Raw genomic sequence first — 22,013 nt, forward strand, 5'->3', positions numbered from 1 at the left:
AGAGGAGCTGTGGCTGCCCCATCCCTGGCAGTGGTCAAGGCCTGGCTGGACAGGGCTTTGAGCAACCTGGTCTAGTGGAAGGTGTCCCTGACCGTGGCACAAAGGTTCAAACTAGACAGTATTTAAGGTCACTTCAACCCAAAGCATTCTATTGATTATAGCCAGATTCATTCAAGTCTTCAGTTGCTACAAGGTTTAAGACTTGCCATGTTACTTAAATGTACAGCTCCTGGCAGTATGAGCTACACAGGGGAGATCGTGTCCATTGAGCAGCTGAAGGTAGAAGAGCACTACCTGGTTAGCACATTTTGTTTGTTCATTAGCTGCTTATGTCCTTTCATCTCAATTAGCTCAAAAGATAAGAAGGGAGAGTGAGGGAAGGACATACAAAAGTAACCTGATCTTCACCCTAAAGCAGCTGCATGCTCATACCAAAAGCAGCAGAAAGGAAGAGAGAAACGCAGAGGAGGGCCCAGATAACTGCATTACAAAGAGCAATAGCAAACGGCTTCCGTAAGGGATGTACCTACTACAGCGAGGATTAATTCCACCAGCAGAGGTCTCACACCTTCCCTTGAGAAAGGAGCTGCCTTTAATTCTCCACCTACATTCAAGGTTAGGGCTTTGTTTTTTAAACCACTTTCCACTTAGCCCAACCATTCTGAATTTAGCAGGATTCAAACCAAGGTATTTTATCTAATTTGGACATTTAGCAAAAAGAACCAGATGTGCCTTTAGTAAAAACACACACATAAGTGGTCCTGAAACACTGAAATAAAGCCCGGAATTATTCAGGAGGCTGTTTTCCAGTAAACCTTTATAACTGAAGAGGGAACAAACAACTACAAACAGCAGTTTTGTTTTCTTTAGAGCAGGCTGCAGCGCTGCTTCAAGTTGAACAGGGAAGATCCAGGTAAATACTGAAGCAGCTCAGCCAAGGTTCAAATATTTTATTTTGTATTCATGTAGTATGAAGGTTCTTATAGTTCCCACAACGTATGATGGAGCATGCAGAGGAAAAACTAAACATTCAACATAAATCAGTTTTCCCCACACAAACTGAAAAAAAAAAAATAATCCAAAAATAAAAACCCCAAAGAAGAAAAAAACAGAACAAAAAAAAATTTGAAAAAAAAAACCAAAACAAAACCCAACCAACCTCATCCCTCCCCTTCCAACCCCCCTAAGGAAATAACATAAGCACTAATTTCTAGAATGCCAGCCAAGATATGCACAAGCAAGTAAGAGAAATCAAAAGCATTTGCTAAATGTTTGTAACAAATACTTATGTACAAAAAATTCACAAAAGACTAGTTCCCCCTCGAAGCAGAGCACATGGCAGTTGACACTGGAACAGATACAACCACTGGCTGGGATTATAAACCACGTACTGATCCAGAGGAAGAAAAGTTACATGTAGTGGAGATTTTTGTTTTGAACATTAACATTTACCAAAGTTTGGCAACATTTACCTTTTAAATTATGCAAATTATGTAAACAAGAGGAACATTTCAAATCGATCTACATGCAAAACTTTATGTCATGCAAGGACACCAAGCACCTGGATTTCTCTCTCACAGACAGAGCCCATGATGTGCAGCACTCAGTTGAAGGAACAGCTATGGCAGATAGGTGCTCGACTGAAGTAGGTTCAGACAACCTGCACTTCCCACTGCTGATTATAAAACAATTTTTTTTCTCTTTAATAGAAAAACTACTATACAGGAAAGATGAACTGTCCTAAAAAAATCTAGCAAATGTTTTTCTTCCAGCCAATAGTACCACTGCAGAAAAGGGAAGGGATGATATAAAGTTGTAAAACATGGCTCACTACTTTTATATCACACAAATATATCAAGTTACCATCCGTTACAAATCATGATATGGACAAATCTAGAAAAGAAAATAATTCCCCAGGCAAAGGACTGGAGAACCACAAGAGGTATAAATTTAGATAGTGTGAAGTTTTCCTCCTCTATGGCATAGGTTAACAAGATTTTCCCCCTGTATGAATCCTATATACATATATATATATATAAAATATTACCAGTTATTTATGCTACCTGTAGTATTCTTTAAACGCAGAGGGGAAACTATCATGGTTGAAAAACAGAATTTAAATGGCAAGAACATTTTCTAATGTAAGTGCTGTAGAAAATAAGTAGATGGGAATCCTGCAGAGTTACATCAATCCTAATTTCATTAAGCTAAGCACAAGAAAAAAATCATGGATGTGTCTAACACCTTGAGCAGCTGTTATCTAAAATGAATCCAGAACAGCAGATCTGCCTTTGCTTCAGGGCAGCTGTAACTGCTCCCAATTCCTAGATGACGAAATCTAGCGGCCATCAAAGCATTCCACAGTTACTATATGCACGAGGGCTAGTTCTTGGCAGTAGCATTAAACTATATTCTCATATTAAGTAGAACTGTACTAAGTTATTTAGCAAAGAGACACAGTCCCTGGTAATATATTAACAGGTATAAATAAACTTAGTCTCCTGTGTTACAAAAAATGTAATTAAGGTGAATTAATAAGAAGCAATGCTTTGTCAGCCAGTCAATATATAGAAACATCTGAACAGTCACAGGAAAAGGAAAAGAGCTGACCTAACACCCAGTTAAAATTTTACATTCTTCTACTATATATATAAAACTGTGTGAAATAAAAGTAAGGATGTATATCCATATATTGAACTGTTAATATTCTGCTTGGCACTTTGTACTCTAGTTTTGTTTCTGAATCAAGTATATTAAATTAAAGCCCACCTAGCTACTACATATAGAAAGCTACATATATATCTATATATAAATACACACACACATATATATATATAGATAGATATTTCCTTGTTATAAAAGATGAAGAAAAATAAATTAAAAAGCCAACCCCTTCCCTTTCTCCACCACACTGATATGCTCTTTCCATCTTTGCTGTCCTTCAGACTTTAAAGTGCTACACTGAGTTATTGAGAGAATAAAAGTTCAATAACACTTAGTTGGCTTCATGAGGCTCATGTTGGAAAATGTGGCTTCACAGAGAAAATACTTCCATTTAAATACACAGAGAGCATTGCTGGACGTCTTGAGCAGATCTTCAGAGATGGAGAAGAAAGCAAAAGTGTTGGGTGGTGCCCTACAGAGTCACACATCTACCACCATCTTTTTGTGGATATCTAGGCCTCCTACAACCTGGGAGAAGAAAAGTTGTTTGTAAGTAGGTGAGAACTGAAAAATCAGCAACACACAAAGAACACACTTTATTCAGAAGATGCACTCAGGGTGATCATAATTACAGTACTTCCCTGGCCTCCCCAAAATAATTTGCATCTCAAGCACTGCGAGATACATGAATAAATTATGTATGAACCAAAGTAGTTGTATTAGTACGATCTACACACTCAGGGGGCTGAAAAACAGTCTAAATTACACCATTTTGGCTTTTCCCCTCCAACTCATTCTGACTTCGTATTACGTTTCTGTATGTTAAATGAAACGCTGACTTGACTTCTGAAACATCCTGTAAAACTGTGCCTCTGCACAGGGCCTTAGGAAAGGCAGCAAGATTGCTGACAAAACTGCACGCACCCAAAAAGGAATTACCAGTGTTCAAAGGCACATGATTCATGCACAGAGAAAGGAAAGGAAAAGGTGCGAGGTCAGAGGAGCTCTTGTAATGGAGACAAATTTCAAAGGCCAAATAATATTGCCAGATGTGACAAACATAAATATTTTTGTAGCTAGATGGCACAAAATTCAAGAAGCTAAACTGCAAGAACAAGAGATCATAGGAATGAAAGGCGTCTTGTCAGGAGGTCAACAAAAACTGAAGAAACTAAAATCCCAATAAGCTAGGAAAATCAAGCCGTAGTACAAGACAAGGAGTCTGGGCAGAAGCTGGAGGACAAAAGAAAAGGCTATGTTATATCTGATGGACGGTTAGAAGACAACAGGGCAAGAAACAGGTATTTCACTAATGCAGGCATTTGCAGGCTGCAAGTCTTTGAGTTCTTTGCAAATGTCCAGGTTTTCACATGATGTCACAAAAATAACTACTAAAAAAACCATGCAGACAACAGAGCCTTTTTATTTTAATAGTCTGTAGAAAGGGCAGGATTTTTCCTTTAAGCTTGCACTGATCATGAAAGTATGAACGAGTTATGTTTGAACTGAAGTAAATTTGAAGAGTAGGAAACAAGCAGTGCTTGAGTGCCTGTTGACTCAGTGCTAACCCAGGTGTACGTTCATTGATACACCATTTAAAATTAACATGAAAACATTCATTATTGCCATTTTCAAGTGTTCAAGTTTTAGTGTGTTTCGATTTAAATTTAAAACTTGTTGTCAACTAATTAAACAACCATACAACACGGGTGAGACTCAACCAGTTCAAGCCTCAAGTGCTACTTACATTCAAGCACTCTGCTCAGTAAAACCCAAAGTTTTTAAAACGTGCCTTTCAACTGTTTGTCCCTTTCAAGAGCAGCACTTGAGCTGTTACCCTGCTTGTAACTGACCCAAATCCTGCTACCCTGGCCCTTGTAAAACCCCTGTGTTCTGCAGATGGTGATAATCTCCCCAGACCTCTCCACACTGTGCAGAGATAAACCTTTCTGAAGGGTGATTTGGAGCAGACACTCAGTTTAGAGACTGGGGGATTAACCTACAGGTTAACCTCTGTGGAATACACTTCTCCCCTCCCACAGCACCCCTGACAGGACACTTTTTGAACGAGACGTGCTGTGCTCATGGTTTTAGCACTCTGGTTTTACAGTTTTCAGATGGTTTGACGCACTTCACCTCTACCCTCAGGAACAGGACATGCTGCCCACAGTGCTCTGGATTTTTTTTTTACCCCATGTATTCCATTACACAGCCACAGCCATTTAAAACAACCAAAAGTGCCGTTTCTTTTTCAATCAAGTAACTGTTGAAAACAAGGAAAACCAGCTTCCTACGTCAAGCCAGTCACATCTTTAGAGAGACTAGAATCTAATATGTCTTCATGTCAGGCATTTTTGTCTATATACAAAAATAGTTTAGGATTGGTCTTGTGTTTAGAATGGTATAAAATGACACAGAAATTACCCTGTAAAACTTCCTCTGCTCTGAGTGATCTCTTCAGGCATGCTGGATTCAAGGGGAAAGTCTGCATCCTGAAGAAACCTATTCTTGACTGGCTCATCCACCCTAAAGACACTGTTCTATTGGAAGCCGTAAGACAAAAATGCCACCTATAATAAAGCTGTGTCAAAGAGTGACTATTGCCAAATCACTCTGCTTTTATAATCTTACCCTTTATACTATTTACCATTTTTCCTCCTTTTAGAATTAAAGGCTATCGAAGTTTTCTTTAGAGGTTACTTACAGCACAGAATTCTTCAAAGGATATTCTTCCATCACCATCCTTATCTGCATTAATTATGGTTTTATCTACAATTTGCTGTAACTGAGTGTCTTTGAGATTGTTCCCAACCATCATCTTCAGCACCTGGAAGAGCTCTCCATTTGAGATATACCCATCTTTGTCCATATCATAAATGCGAAAAGCAACTGCAGAAGACAGATGTATGTAAAACTTTAAGTAACAAACGTGGTCAGAAAAGAGCAATATACATTCATGTGCTTTGCACTAAGCAATGACACAATCCTGCACAAACTGAGAAAAATCCTATGTTTTAAGTGAGATTTCTGACAGCCTTGGAACCATCAGAAACAATATAATGAATGCTACTACGGAATTTAAACGAAAAACCTCACTCGAGAGTTGTCAGCTGAAATAGTTCTAGCATCAGCAGTAAAATAACTTTATAAACACTGAACTGGAAAATCTTTACCACCACAAGGTAAAGCACCCACGTAGCAGCTCATTTACAAGCACAAAAAGTAACAGCCTTCCAGGAAATAGATTAATCAAAATCCCACCTGGTTGTTTTGCTGCAAATCTGGCATTAACACTGAATTTATTACTTATTGGAAACTACATCCATGCATGAACCCATCCCTTCTACACTCCGAAGGCTTGGGTCACGTTGTGTTCCTCAGACACAGTTCTCAAAACAAGAACTTGGTGCTGTTCTATGACAGCAGCAAAAAAATCTGCTTTACAGGAGCGTAAGACTAACATCAAAGCACATTATTACACAGTTCTGTGAAGTAAAAAAGAATGGGAAGCAACTGAAGATATTCAGAAGGCAGCCTCAAACCTTCCCCGCAGAACACTGGCGAATTCTTCTACAGCTGTGTGCAAAACACGTACAATCTACCTTCATGATTTCCCACTGGATTTGCCGGTTTCTCAATGTTGACCAACAGAAGCATATTTTGGAGAACTAAGAAAATTTTGTTTAGGAAAATTCAAAATACTTACACCTCAACTTCTGTTCCTTATCTCCTTTGACACTGAACTGGGAGACTCCCTCTATAAATTCTAGAGTACAAGAAAAACATTTACAAAAAGTGTATTTTTTTTAATAAACCAAAGACATAAACATTCAGAACTTTTTAGAAACTGTAAGAAGGATCTAAATTACCCTAAAATCTTTAAAGTTTTGTGACATTTAAGTGTCCATACTTTGATACTTACGTGTTCTTTAGTAGGAAGTACTCCAAATCCAACACTGTGCTCACTGACCAGATTTGTTCACACCAGTATTTAAATAATTTTGTTGCCAGACTTTCGTAAGAATCTGACCTAAAACTCTTAAGATCTCTACTAAAGCTACTCAAACGGGGATTCTAATTTTACAGCTCAAGATTATTTTCTCAAATTAAAGCAAGAATTAGACTAAAAATTAAAACTGTTCTAAAACAACTTAAAAAAAAATCTATTTTGCTATTGAAAAATAGGAAAAAAAGGAAAATTAACACTGTACAACAATGATGCCATTCCAGGAGCAAACCCCTGAGTTGCCAAGAAAATAAAACCCTGGGATGTGCTGTGTCTGGTTAAGATCCTGTAAGTAGACTTCTTGGGAGTTTTGGGTAGTAAAGGTAACAACAGAGCAAAACCAGAAGCTAAACTGTGGTCAGAAAGAATACAGAGGTGCAGCAATACAGCATTAGGTTGAAAGGCCTACTCCAGTTTGAACAAGTTTTGTGACATTTAATCAACAATCCAGGTATGATTTATCAATAAAATGCTGACTGGACTATTTTAGCATTATGCTTTAAGATTAACCTAAAACAAATAAAATGTTTAGGTCTTTCAACAAGCAAAATGTAATTTTGCTTTTCTTGAATTATACAATTGTTTGGCTTGGAAAGGACCCTTAAAGCTCATCCAGTTCCAAACCCCTGCCACGGGCAGGGATACCTCCCGCTAGACCAGGTTGCTCAAAGCCTCATGCTGCCTGGCTCTGAACACTGCCAGGGATGGGGCAGCCACAGCTTCTCTGGGCAACCTGTGCCAGTGTCTCACCACCCTCACAGTAAAGAATTTCTTCCTTACATCTAACCTAAATCTCCCCTATTCCACTTTACTGTCTTTTTCCTCCAAGCTTCCATCTGACAGAAATAAATAAATTAAATGAACCAAACTTGGCCAGATGACAACAGCAGCATTCACTGCCACTTACTGCAACAGCATCATTTCACCATGGAAAATTGTTTCTGACAACTTCCTGTTCCCACCCAAGAGGGACAGCTCTCAATAATTATATTAATCACAGCTCAATGTCACATACAATATAGCATCATCTTTTATCACTGCTTATTTTTCACAAGGGGATTTTGAACAATTATATACAACAATTACTGCTTTGGAAGCGGATACCAAGACAAAGTCTCAGAACTTCAATATTCTAGTTACACTGTAGTTCTCTCTACAGAAATTTAACTGGTTTTGTAAAGGTTAGTAGCTTTTATATTTTAACATTTTATTTAAAATGTCAGCCTGTAATAGACGTGAGATTGAAGAGCTTTCTACACTTAAAAACTGGTTAACCTTTTCTAGTCATAGAATCATAAAATAATTAGGGTTGGAAAGGACCTTAAGATCACCTAGTTACAACTTCCTTGGGCAGCCCATTCCAGTGCCTCACCACCCTCACAGTAAAGAACTTCTTCCTTATATCCAATCTAAACTTCCCCTGTTTAAGTTTTAACCCATTACCCCTTGTGCTGTCACTACATTCCCTAATGAAGAGTCCCTCCCCAGCATGTTTATAGGCCCCCTTCAGATACTGAGATCTCCACGCAGCCTCCTCTTCTCCAGGCTGAACAGCCACAACTTTCTCAGCCTGTCTTCCTATGTCATGGGCAACAAGAGATACTATTACCTTGAACAGAAGTTACAAACATCATCACTTCTAAGGGTCAGAGGCTGTTTTAACACCAACCAACAGTGAAGACTTTTAATCTGCTGGCCCGTCTAATCGCAAGTATTTAAGATAAGTCTAAATTTTGGAAGAACATACTAAATCAAAACTTGCAGTTTTCACTTGAAGGGCCTACCTAAAATAATCCTGTACAGGAAGTGTCAACAGAAAAATCTGGACCACTTCCTCAATTTTGAAAGCTTTTTCAAAATACTCCCAAGAAAAGACAGATCGAACATTTGGGTAAGTACAGCTTCTGGACAGACACACCACTCACAGTCTACCCACTTTTTCAGTCTCTTCAGCGTAAGAATATACTTCAGATTAGCACCACAATGAAGAGTCTGAATTACTGCACTTCAAGGGATACTTCATGAGCAGTCCTAACCGAGTATACCCTGGAAAGCTACGACTAAACAATACGCTTTTTTAAGCATTTTGCTCAGGAGCGCTCTAATGTGCCAGAGAAACTAGTTGTACTGGAATTCAGTTCCACAAGCAATTAGGACCTTATTTTGATTAACAAGTTTTTTTCCTCCCCTCTCCTCTCACCAGAATCAAGATTTGAATTCTTAAGCTCCAGAAATTCCATTTATTAGAAATCCTGATAAACAGACACAAAGCACCATGTCTTACCTTTGAAGTCCACTTCTCCATTTCCATCTGTGTCAAATATATCTATTACTCGCTGTACTAATGGATTCTGTTGCAATTCAGGTAAAGACATGAACTCTTCCACGCTCAAAGAACCAGAGTTGTCCAAATCAAGCTTCTTAAATCTCTTTCCTAGCCGTTTGATTTCATCAGCATCAACTGAAAGGGAAAAAAAAACCCAACACCTATTCTCAGAAAGGCTTCGGTAAACCCTTTGCCAGTTAAACACAATGCACATTTCATTGCCTTCCTACCAGAATTTCTCCTAGTTTACTACAACTATTAAAACACTCCTGGAAGATTATAAAGATAAAATCAAACTGAAGACAAACACAAGCCTTTCCATTTTTTGTTCTAAATAAGCCTTACCTTTTTTCCTCCCTGCATCAGCCATAATACAGTTAGCCTCGTGACTCCCTGGATACCCCATGCTGACACAACATGTTTAAGGATTGAGGGTGCTTAGCTAGTTCTTAGTCAGACAGCTCTTACAAATACCAGGTATGAAGAAATTAAGGATGAGAGGGAGTTTTCTTTGAAGGCTGTAGCACTACAGCTAACCGAGGCTAACACGTCAGAAAATCTATTAGTAAGCATATTAGCAAAACTACTGATTCTTCAGCACACCAAACATGGGATCTCTTGGGCTGCAAGCCAAGTGAAGTTGGTTAACACAGTCCCACTGTTGACCAGTTATCACTCAAAACATCACCCAGACAAGACCCAAGATAAGTTTTTTAATCCATCTCAAGCACGAAGCAGGCATACCTGTAGCCACAACCTGCACACATCAATTTTTGCTGTTCCAGAACTTCCAAGCCATTTCAGATCCTGCAGCAGCACCACTTATTTATCCTCTGCAATTTATAAAGGATCTCAACCTTACATTTCAGACTTTGCCAGGAACAGACTAAGTTTGTGAATACATTAAAATGATTAAAAAGAATCTTGTACTCTGTTACTACTGAAAAGCTGAAAAAGCTTTCCCCACAACAACCAGAAAGTTCCCTATCAGCAGCTTCAGTTACAACGCCAAAGTTAGTTCATTAACTGCTTACCATGTTCGGGTATGAAGGAGGAACCAAGAGTCCTACGAAGTCCTAGAAAGCACCCAGCACACAGTAAACAACACACCGTATAGAACCTGCAGCTTTCCAACTCCCTACACCAATGCCTTTGGCAACATGAATAGTCTCCTCAACATTTCTGAGATATATTTAGTGCATTTGCTCCAATAGTAACAGAAATTGCTTCTCAACTTCTACAAGGCACATACAGACCACCAGCTCCACTTTCCATCATATTAACACCTCCTTGTCTTTTGTAAAAGTGCAGCATAAAACCAAACAGCACTTACTCTTTCCAATACATAAGGTCAAGCCAACATGCAGAGCTTTACGTTTGGAAATTGTAGCCTATTCAAAGACATGATCCTTTACCAAAGCAGTAGTGAACTTCCACTTAAACTTCTCGGTATCTTTCTTGAAAAACCAACTAGACACAAACCCAGAGATGTTCACAACTGTGCTATTTCACAATGAAAGGCAGAGAACACGCAAGAAATCCAGAAGCACAAGATGATCTTCTGTTAGGCTTTTTTTTTTGCCTAAATAGTAAATTCTGACATGCTGCTGTTAGTCAGTCTTGGTAACTCTTTGCCAACTGCTGAGGCAGAGAGCAAAAAAGGTTCAGTACTCCCAGAACAATCTTCCCCTTTGCTGTACCAGCAAGTGACAGATCTGATTGTGCCTCTAGGGCTATAAAAATAAGGCTAAACAGCATCTGCAGAGGCTTACAAGTTTTTTCCTCGGTTTCTAGTCTGCAATTTGGTATTTCAATTAATTAGGCTCTCAACTACAGTAAAGCTACATTCTTTTGTGTCCACCAGCTTACGTGGTAGCCTAGTACATGACTGAAGGTGTGCCCTTAACAGCACGACACTGCACTGCAGGATCAGGAGCACATTACTGTTGGCATAACTACACAGAACCAGCTTCCCTCCCAGATCATGCAAAAGGTGCCATACCACTACAGGGTAAGCTGTGTATAGAACATAATGATGAGACTAAAAGGCAACAGTATAAAGAGAATGGCAAAGCAAAGCTGACAATTAGCCTCTACAGTTGCTTATGAGTTCATCAGCACAAAATGCTGCTTCTTACCAATATACTGAAGGTATCTGCCAACTCTTGATTCTGCCCACAGTAACTCTTGGGTTTCCATTTTCCTCACAATCTTGAAACAGTAAATGGAGTCAGACTTTGAAATGGTTGGCTCAGTCTGCCTTCACTCCCTGCCCTGCTGCCAGAAAGCTGTTGGACCCACTGGAGTTTAATACAAAGCTGGCACCCTGGCAAGCTGTGAACATGGGAACCTCATTTCTACTGCAAGCTCTACTCCAGAGTTGCAACTCCCACAGGAGTTAATGTCCCTCCCCCCAAAAAATCCTCACAACATTTGAAAAAGCACAAAAACATTAAGCATGGCTTGTCACACAACATATGTAAATGCATTTTCCAATGTAAAATGCATGTTTGAATAGACATAATTTATACCTATATTACAATAACGCATATAAGGACTTGTCCAGCCAGCACATCAGTCTCCCTCGACTTTTATTAGTCATGGTTAACATGTTATCCTGGTCCAACCAAAACTCTCCTGCTTCACTATCTGGACTCAGAAATCAAGACTGACTACATCTTTCACGTAACTCACCGTTATTTCGTAAACACAAATCCCTCAAATGATCTATTTTGAAATCAGAAGTTTGCAATTGCATCTAGATCTCATGCCAAGAAACCCTGAAATAAGACCTGTGACAGCCATGAGAACTATCTCCTAGTGGGAAAAACAAGAGCAACAAAAGGTACACGAATTATTTCTTTAAAAAACAAATTCACTTTAATAAAACTAAACAGCAAATGGAAAGTATTACCTGTAGTGTATATAACGTGCTGTCATCCTCCTACCAGATCAGTGAACTCCCACTTCCAATATTAAGATTAGCACTGACTAAAACGGAACAATTTAAGCCACCTAAGCAACCTCAAATACATTATAGTTCTACCATTTCACAGAATCAGAACGGAGAAAAATGAAAGCAGCATTAACACAGATGCATCTCTTCTACCTTACCGCACAAACTATAAAGAGTTAAGGAACTGCAAGCTCTGAAACATTTCTAACTTACACTTAAGAAAACCCTAACACGAGAACACAAGAATGCCATTTTTACAAATCGGGATGTAAAACACCAGGACTAAAGACCAGCCGGCATTACCAGCATAATTTTCTCAGAAGCAGCATTAACCAAAGTCTTGTTTCATAACTCCAGTTCATCTCCTGGTTTGGGAGCTAAAGGTTAGAGTTGGAAAGGACCTTAAGGTCATCTAGTTCCAACCCATCTACTTTTCCTCACAAATATATAAGCAAAGACTGAAAGTGAGACCTAGAGTTCTGTCAGTGTTCTGCTATTAACTGAAGCTAATTACCACACATGCAAGTCAGTCAAACACTGGTCCACAGCTTTAAATTACTCCAGCTGGCACAGAAGACAGACAAGATCAACTATGCCATCACATTTGCCTGCTGAAGCAGAGAGCTAAAATCTTCCATGCAAGATGTGCTACAAAAACTTTTGCCAGAAAGGTACTTTGTATCTCGAGCTGACCTATCCCTAGCAGGGACCTACCAATATGAGTTAAGTAAGGAATAAAATTTAACAAAATAAAATAAAGTTTACTGGTGCATTTGAAACTGATCCACCACAGTGTTAAAATGAATGCTACAATGAAGACACACACTCTGCCATCATCTGGCTGGGCACAAGAACCACAGTTCAAACAGTCTGGCATTCACAATTAGCCAGATAGTAAAATGTGCAAACCAGCAATGCTTAAGAGAAGCTAAAACGCTGATTTGTTTCTGCTAAAGATGGTACTCAAAGAGGCCAAGATTACAGATAATAAAAACAAGAATCAGAGGATGGCAAGGAGAAGAGGTCACGTAAGACTATTTCTCAAGAATGTTCTTTTATGTTTTGCTGAAGGGCAACAAAGCAATGACTGCCTGAATTATGAAATTAAGAGTCTTCATACTTTGAAAATGTTCATTTCTCTTTCTCCACATATACCCACATACAAGGATACCTCATACAGTCAATCCATTCAACTACAATACAGTCCAGGTACAGAACTGTAGCAGCATTTCCTACTAGAAATGGGATTATAAATTTCTCATTTTAAACCCTGAAACATTTAAGCAAAGCATCTGCCTACACTAGTGATCTGAGAGAAGTTCTACTCTTGGGGGGAAAAAGCAAGTCAAGAACAGTAAAGAAAAACTTAGTATCTCTGCCAAAAGCTGACCAAATATCAAATTTAGTCCAGTGTTTTGTTTCTGGCAGTGGACACGCTTTGGAGGAGAGTACTTGGAGGAGGAAATAAGGAAAAAGCAAAGTAATTACAGGAACAGGAAAATTTCCTTTAACAGTTCATGGGCATAAAACCCTCCGTTCATAACTAACATATGGATGAAAACAACATCTGCAGATCAGTGTTTCATAACTGACTCTATGAGAATTTCCTATCAGAACAATTTCATTATTTTTTCCTTAAATACACTGTGAGCATCTCACCTACCTTTAAAATCCTTTCTACAAGCAGAAATGTAACAAGCTTAGAAAAGATAAATCAGTATTTCAGTAACAACTTCGTCATTGTGAAATAGCTTTAAAAACAAAGTAAGAACATAAAATAAGGGCTGAAAGCATTTGAGTATAAGCTTTCAATTTGCATTGGTTTTGTCTATTCTTTCCTCGAGTCACAGCCATAATTTCTACTGACTCTCTTCCTGGAATAAGCTTACCCGAAAACCATGTAGGTTTTCTGGGGTTTGGGGCTTGTTCCATTTGCTTTGTTTGGGTTTTGGTTTTATTTGTTGGTTTTGGGTTTTTTTTTAATAAAAAAAACCCAACATTTATGTATAACAGCAGATTTCAATAATACCCTATTTATTTTTTGTTCAGTCTCCTCCCTGAATATGCATATACAACAGCCCTCATCTATGATGGTGTGCCCCTCTCACAAGAGCACTTTTAACTCAGTGTTTAGCAGCAGTCTTTCTTAACATGTCACTGAAAAGCAGAGTACTGAACAACATTTTCAGAGCCTGAACAAAATACACTTCTTTTCCTTCTCTGAAGGCTCCTTACAGACAACCTCATGTCCACACAAACACCCTGAAGCTATATGGGAAACACCAGGCACAAGACAGTTCAGATACAGTAAAGGTTTCCGAGCTGGAAGGACTGATGGTGGCAGCAACAAGCAGAATTTTACAAGACAAGCTCAGGAGACCAGGACAGAGATGAAAACGCTAGGAAATCCAAGGAAGTTCTACTCTAGGAGGTTCCAAGCCCACAATAGTGTAAAAAGGGCAGTAACATCCCTTGAGCAAAATAAGGAGGCTCAAGCTTTGTTTACATCATTTGAAGCAGAGTTTGCCTCTGACTCACGACAGGGGACTGAGCTTCCTTCAGCTCTGGCTGCAGTGGGCGTTCCTCTAGCCTCGAACTCAAGTTAGCCTTTCCTGTGCTTTGCCCACCAGCTGACACCAGGCTCTGTGCTACCTTATGCTTTTCACCAGAATCAGGTGTCCAATGGTAGCTTACAAATTTACCTGGCTGGAAATGACACCTGCAAACTGTTTTTCTTTACAAGGCTTTGCTGGCAGCCCTGTAGAAACATCAAATTATTCACTATTTTAAAGCACACTTTATTTCATAATCCATTGTGAATTTCACTCACCTTGTAACTAACACAGTAAGATGGAGGGTTTTAAGCATTTCCAGTATTATGGATCTTTTGTTAAAGAACTATCCATATTTTTAAAAGACTCCTCTTCCATCCAAGTATTAAAATTCTACAGCAAACAATACCTGCTTTGTCATTCATTTGCATATATCAGGTTTAAATGCAAGGACTCCATGCTTCCAAGAAATTACACGCAAATGCTCTGTCTAGCTCCCGTTTTAGTACACAAAATTTCCTTCCAGTTGGATACTAATATATTGACACCTACAAGTGAATCCTCTGCTCCTTCCCCCAACACAACAGCAGAGGATGATCCATTATAGAATCACAGAATAGTTGCAGTGGGAAAGGACCACAAGTCATCTAATTCCAACTCCCCTGCCATGCTATGTTTTAAAATAACTGTTTGTTTCAAGCTGTTATTTACACAACTGATGCTCAGTACTGTAAAAAGCATTCAAGTGGCAACTCAAAAAGCTTCATTAAAAACAAATTTCTGGAGTGCAGCAAGTGCTCTGCACTGAAAAAAAAAGTGATGTCAAAAAATGTAATCATATTTTCCAGACAATGTTAAGTTACATGGTTATCTTTCCATTAATATGATAACCCAAAGCAAAGAAGATCTGAAAAATACAAATCTCTCTGAAATCCACTGCAGTGATATTTAACAGGAAAATTGCTTATATATTCAGAAGCACTGTACATCCGTTGCTGCAGAATGCACAACACTTTAACAGGTATCTGTGAAGCATACAAACCTTCAAAGAGCTGGATATTTCTCGGCAGAGGTGCTGAGCACTCCTGAAATCTAAGTAGTTACCTAAGCTTTTAAACCTGTATTTAAGAGGCTGGTTTTCAGGTAGTCTTAAAATACTGGCTTATTGGCTGAAAGTTATAAATAACGAAAACCAGACCAAAGTGCAGTCACAGATAGTTGAGTTTCCACATATTTTTCAAAGATGAGGTCATTATAAACAAGATTATTGCTAAGGTATTAGAAGATTTCTGTAAATAAAACATGCTCTGAAATTGGTTTTAAATGTTCCCAGGTTAAAAAATGAGTATTTCCCTCCCCTCCATAAAAATGGATTGCAGAGATCTCAAAATAAAAGAGACCTTCAGCAAAAGCCCTCACCTCTGTCTAGAGTCTGGTCTGATTCAGTAATATAATGTTTCAGAGCTCAGCCAAGACAGCCATTTCAGTCTTGGAGATCAGATTTCAAAAAGATGACGCCCTTGAGAACACACTCGACCACTTGTCTTGTATATGCTTACATGCAGCTGGCCTGATCCTTTTCATGACTTCAGATGTGTCAATTACAATTTCCTAAGTTAAAGAAGAGATACTAGCCTCCTTATCCTAAAACCAGAACATACTATAAAACTCTTTATACTACAAATACTATAGTATAAACTGTTTTCTATTACAAGATACTGTACTGTAAAATATTGTTTACTACGAAACAGTTTTCTTCCCAATTCTCTGCTATGATAAAATTGTCTCATGGTTAATTTTATATTGCTTGGTTGACGCCAAATTACCACCAGGTAAAAAAGTATTAGATTTTCAGTGATTTCTTAGACGCAGCACAGCCGAGAAGCAAGTCCATACTCTTTAAGGACTCCAACAATCCCAATTCACCCACTGAAGAGAACAAATGTTCTAAAATGAAGGGCAAAAATAATATTCTCAACTATTTAATAGTGTGCATCCTCTGCATAGTATCCTGAATTTGCTTCCTGGAACTGCCAAATTTAAAACAAAATTATTCTTATAAAACAAGATACCAAAAAAGCGACTGCACCACCAAGCAGAGGTTGTGACCTGATGCCACCGTGCTGACAGCATAAAGACATTATTACTGGCAGCTTCCCAAAAGGCTAACCATTCAGACTCTATCAAATGGTCTTAAACATTGATTGGTCTTGCCCTGGAAAGCATTTTTCTTGTCAATAACAAGTACTTGGAAACAGCACAAACATTTGATACTTGAAGAACAAGGTGAATACATACTGAGTGGACTTAGGGACATGCTACTGTACACATTTGTGTCCCAAAACAAACAAGCTCTTTCAAGCTTTTCAGGCATGCAAAATCTTTTAAGCACAGTGTGATCATAGAATAGTTAGGGTTGGAAAAGACCTTACGATAATCTAGTACCAACCCCCCTACCACGGGCAGGGACACCTCACGCTAAACCATGTCACCCAAAGCTCTGTCCAACCTGGCCTTGAACACCACCAGGGATGGAGCATTCACAGCTTCCCTGGGCAACCCATTCCAGTGCCTTGCCACCCTCACAGTAAAGAACTTTTTCCTTATATCCAATCTAAACTTCCCCTGTTTAAGTTTTAACCCCTTACCCCTTGTCCTATCACTACAGTCCCTAATGAAGAATCCCTCTCCAGCATCCCTACAGGCCCCCTTCAGATACTGGAAGGATGCTATGAGGTCTCCACGCAGCCTTCTCTTCTCCAGGCTGAACAGCCCCAACTTCCTCAGTCTGTCTTCATACAGGAGGTGCTCCAGTCCCCTGATCATCCTTGTGGCCCTTCTCTGGACTTGTTCCAATGGTTCCATGTCCTTTTTATGTTGAGGACACCAGAACTGCACACAATACTCCAGGTGAGGTCTCATGAGAGCAGAGGAGCAAGAGCACCTCCTTCGACCTATCACTGCAGTGATAAGGCACAATCAAGCAAAGGAAATGCCTGTGGTAACTACACCTTCCCTAGTGTATGCAGTTGGGTTGCTCAAAGCAGCAGCTCACTTTCTGTGAGAAGGGTCACTGAAGCAGAAAAAGCTTGGAAGTGTGAAATCTCAGATTTACACAACGATATCCTCTACATAGTTTAACAACAGAAAGTGATGATGAAATCTCCTCTTTCTTTGCAATAAGAGGGGTCAAATAAGCTCAGTTAATAAAACTTTAGGTTGGCAGTTGGTACCAATGACCATAGCTTTTCCTACAATCAGAAGTTAAGGATGGCAACACACTGCTTACAACTCTGGCAGAGATGTATCTAGTTAAAAAATAAAATCTTCAGAAGCCAGTTTGTCCGTAAAGAAAAACTGGCCAATGGTGCAGTCTCCCAGCTGTGATACACACAGTTCTGGAAAAGACTACCAAAATCTTCATCAAATACACAACTTCCACCCACATGTCCATATTTATCAAAACATACACTGAGAGCATAACACAGCAATGCAGTGCTGTGGACAAGATTCTCAAGTGTTTTCAAACTGATGACTCAAAATTATAATTCATGTGGACATGTGTATTGGCAGAGAGGACTTGCAAATTACTGAAGCCTCATTTCCCTGAAAAGCGTATTTAGAAAAAAGATTCCTCCGTGATCATTTATTTTCTATTACCATTTGACTTTTGTGAGCTGGAGTTCAGTTATGATTAATGTTGTGAAAGTTATTTAGAAAACATTCCTTATCTTGAAGAATTTATTATCTTGTTTATAAACAAGATCTGATTCACCAAAGACGAGGAAATCTTATCAGGCAGCCCATACACACATACACAGGTCTACACATGATTTAGTGCTGAAGAAAAATATTCAAGTTAAAAAAGCAGTTAAAAATAAGCATAACACCACAGGGACATTTCACAAGACAGCCCTTTCTTTGGGCAGCTTTAAGCAAGCAATACTTTGTTATTTTTACAGGGCAGAATAACCCCACGAGACAGAGCAATGAAGTTTAGACTCACATGGCCAAAAGCAAGTAACACCAAGGGGCTTCTCACCTGAATGCCTGGCTGCAAGCACACACAGGGAAAGAAATGCTCGTTTAGCCTCCATCTCTTTCCTCTGAGGGTGCAAAGACAGCTCAGGCAATACAGTTCACTCCTAACACAGCACACACCACACCACCAACATCTCTGTGGAACTGGGGCTGCTGGAGAAGCCCCACCAGTTCTGCTACTGGTTGTAACACTTCATTGTTTGTTTTTTTTTAAGATGGACTGTTTTTTGATTTACAAACCAACAGCACAAGCTGTATTATTTCTAGGGATAATATTTCACCTTTTAATTTTACTCTTTTGGTTAGTATATAAAGTGAGTAACACTTCAAGCAGGAAACTGATACATGAAAGCTGTGTATGTCTATCTCCAAATAAGATTAACCTAAGAATATGAAGTAGCAATTACACTTACAGTGCGAGCACATTTCCAAGGGGTAGCTTGCCTCATTTCCCTGAAACACAAAAAAAGAACAAAGTTGCTGTTATTCCTGAATTGGCTTAGAGGAACTATTTTAAGTTTCAGTACTGTAAAGATCTCAAGCAATACAAGTTACACGGTTATTTAAATGTGTATGTGTATTTTAAATCCAACAACCATGGTCAGTGTTTTATTTGGATAGGTCTATGTTACCAAAACATACAAAGAAATGTAAAAGCATTGTGAGGTCTCCTCTGATGAGAGTTCCCATGAAAATATCAGCAGTCCACACAGTAAGAACTCCAATCCCATATTCTACGCTCCAAAACCCAAACTCACAGCTTGTATGTTGTGCAAGCGCTACTTTTCATGTCAGAATAATATTTAATTTCAAAACTTCGCATAATGTGCTTTACCATTTTATTGGATTCACAGAGTCACATCCTTATGAATCATGATGACAAATGTTACTCAGTAAGGATAAGAAAACTAGCATGTTTTCTCCTCTCAGCCACCTGCCCATTCCCCCCGTAAAAGATTCACAAAGGAAGAATGATGCAAAAAAGCGGTTTACATGAGCAGAAATTCAGACATACCAGCTTTACGCTTATTTTTGCAATAGACTATGTTAGTATGTTCCTGTTTTGTAGCTGAATGGGAAGTTAAACTAAGAGTTTAAATCCTTGCTGCACTACAACACAGTCATAGGAAGAAAAGTTCAAACTTTGAGGGTACAGTCACTTTGAATTCACGCATCCTGAAATCTGCAACTACTGCAACACAAACGCCAAAAGACACTAAAATTAAAAGGTGGTATTTTTCCCAAAGGCCTCACTTTGAACCAGAGAAGAACACAGTACACACATGCTTAATGTTTTTTCATAATCAGTCAGCAAAGAAGTGAACAGGTAACTGAAGAGATTCATAACCAAACATCTTCAAAAGATTATTTTTAAGGGAGTGTTTTATACAAGAAAGCAAAACATATTTAAGATGAGTCTAAGACACATTCTATCCAGCAGTGATTCTCTTGCAATGTGGAGCGCAAGGGATTCCATAGGTGAGCATTTGCACAGGAGGACCTCTCAAAAATGATACAAAATTGAACAAAAATACAGAGATTACTTGATAGAAGGGGGAATTAAAAAAAAAAAAAAAGGAGGAACTACATTTAGCCTGGAAGCATGCGTCTGCATTTCCTAATAAGGACAGGAAGGAGCAGAACATCTCATGAATCCAAACATGTCCAAGAGATGTGTTGATGGGGGGGACTGTTTGCTTTTTTTACCTCCAGAACACATTCACTTCACTTATCCCCCACAATCCACAAGCACTCTTGCTTCTTTAAAAAGTTAATACCATGTGCTTTGTAAGAGGAGCAGGAGAAGATACAGCCTTCACTTCTCCAGTGTCTGCTTACAGCAAGACAAAGTAGCAGAATAAGAATGCAGAGGAGGACCATCAGGTTCCTGAAATCTCCAACTGAGATATTTACAAGAGAAACTTATTCCACTGTGGCATCGAATCCAACACAACAGTGCCATGTGGAAAATATTGGATGGAACCCAAAGTCTTAGAAAAACCAGTGAAGACCAAAACAGGTAGTAAAAGCCTAGTGTATATATATGGATATAAAAGGGTAGGGGGTATAAAATGGGTGAAAGCAGAATTTTGAAACAAGAAGAAACAGGAACCAGGGGATCCAGCTAGGCTGCTCAAGACACGAGGTCATGAAGAGGCAAGAAAAACACCAGACTGGAAAGCTGCAAATTAAAGGAGAAAGTTGAATTAAAACCAGTGCACTTATGCACATGCACACACAAATATACAATCATAACTACATTAGAAGACTGTTCAGGGCACTTGCATCCTTGTTCAAGTGTTGGCAGACAGTTAATTTCTAGTAAAAGCTGCTAGAAGCAATCTGCCTAGAAGCATAAAATGCTTCTGAAAACTGAGCACAAAAAATTAAAACACAGAAATAACTTTTTTTCTGTTCACAAACTAAGTGTAATGTTCATAAGGAGTCTTACTATGCATCTAGATGCCATAATCAAATTATCTAAAGGACGTATCAAAAATACATGGAGAACAAAGAAAAAGTGAATAAACCTCAGCTTAATTTTTCTGCGTAAATTACTGCTAAAAAGTGTTAAGAATACTTACCTATCCAGGACTGGAACTTGGATATCTACAAAAACACAGAAAAATCTAGTAAGTAAAAATATAAAACCCACACAATTATTCAGTATTTGTTACACAGTATTCAAATAAGGCGTTTTAAAAAGTAGTTACCTGCTATGATCTGCCAAGTGTCCATCTTCACAGGAGAATCCAAAAGTCTAAGTTTTAAAGATTTTCATCTGTTTTTTTCTTCCTTTTGTATAAATAAATGTCGAAGCTACTCATGCCAAGATTCCTGTTTGCACAGCTGTGACCTGGACAAACACAAAGGTGTTCCTCTATGCCAAAGACCTGATCCTCAAAGATGAAGATTAATGATTTGGGTCTGGGGGGAAGGCATTTTCCATCACCTTCTGAACAGCAATACAAAAATGTCACTTGTTTGTTCCCAAGTACAATCAGTACATGTACACGCTCTAGGAAATACAAATACAATATAAGCCCTGAAACACAAGTGCTAAATAGGTCAAGTATTTTCTTGCTGTTTAAGAACAGGTAAGTAGTAGTTCAGCAAAGTAACACTTCACAGATGTATTTATTTATAGTTTTCAAACTATATTAATTTATACAGACAAAAGTCCCTGTAAAATCTCCTAACAGCACATCATTTCACCTCCGATGCAGAGAAGTCAATTTATACAAATGACTGTAAAGTAACAAGGTTCTAATACAATATTGCCAACTTTAAAAAATGATTATAACGTTAGTATTTCCTGCCAGATGTATACTTAGAACACCTCACCATGAAGAGTATCTTTACGTATACAGTATATTAGCACATTTAGAAATGACTGACACATGGTTTGTTGAAGAAACATAGCTTTTACTGCATCAACACTCAACAGCAGATTTACTTGGCACCTAA

General features: G+C 38.6%; 1 protein-coding gene across 2 annotated transcripts in view; it reads right to left on the minus strand.

Moving 5' to 3' along the window:
• Positions 1-1,242: 1,242 nt before the first annotated feature.
• The window catches only part of PPP3R1 (protein phosphatase 3 regulatory subunit B, alpha), a 43,129-nt gene continuing 22,358 nt past the window's right edge, over positions 1,243-22,013 (minus strand). Inside the window, exons 2-6 of one of the 2 annotated variants that reach the window (XM_061461504.1) lie at positions 18,959-18,998; positions 8,955-9,131; positions 6,371-6,430; positions 5,369-5,553; positions 1,243-3,192 (exon numbers count right to left, since the gene is read on the minus strand). In XM_061461504.1, coding sequence (XP_061317488.1) covers positions 3,145-3,192; positions 5,369-5,553; positions 6,371-6,430; positions 8,955-9,131; positions 18,959-18,998 — 510 coding nt within the window. In that variant the 3' untranslated portion in view covers positions 1,243-3,144. The remainder of the gene's footprint in view (positions 3,193-5,368; positions 5,554-6,370; positions 6,431-8,954; positions 9,132-18,958; positions 18,999-22,013) is intronic. The other variant, XM_061461505.1, reaches the window with a different exon arrangement.

This window comes from Pezoporus flaviventris, unplaced genomic scaffold (genome assembly GCF_033815535.1).
Source record: "Pezoporus flaviventris isolate CSIRO_AGI_PZ_B2104156 unplaced genomic scaffold, CSIRO_AGI_Pfla_v1 ptg000031l, whole genome shotgun sequence".
NCBI lineage: Eukaryota > Metazoa > Chordata > Aves > Psittaciformes > Psittacidae > Pezoporus > Pezoporus flaviventris.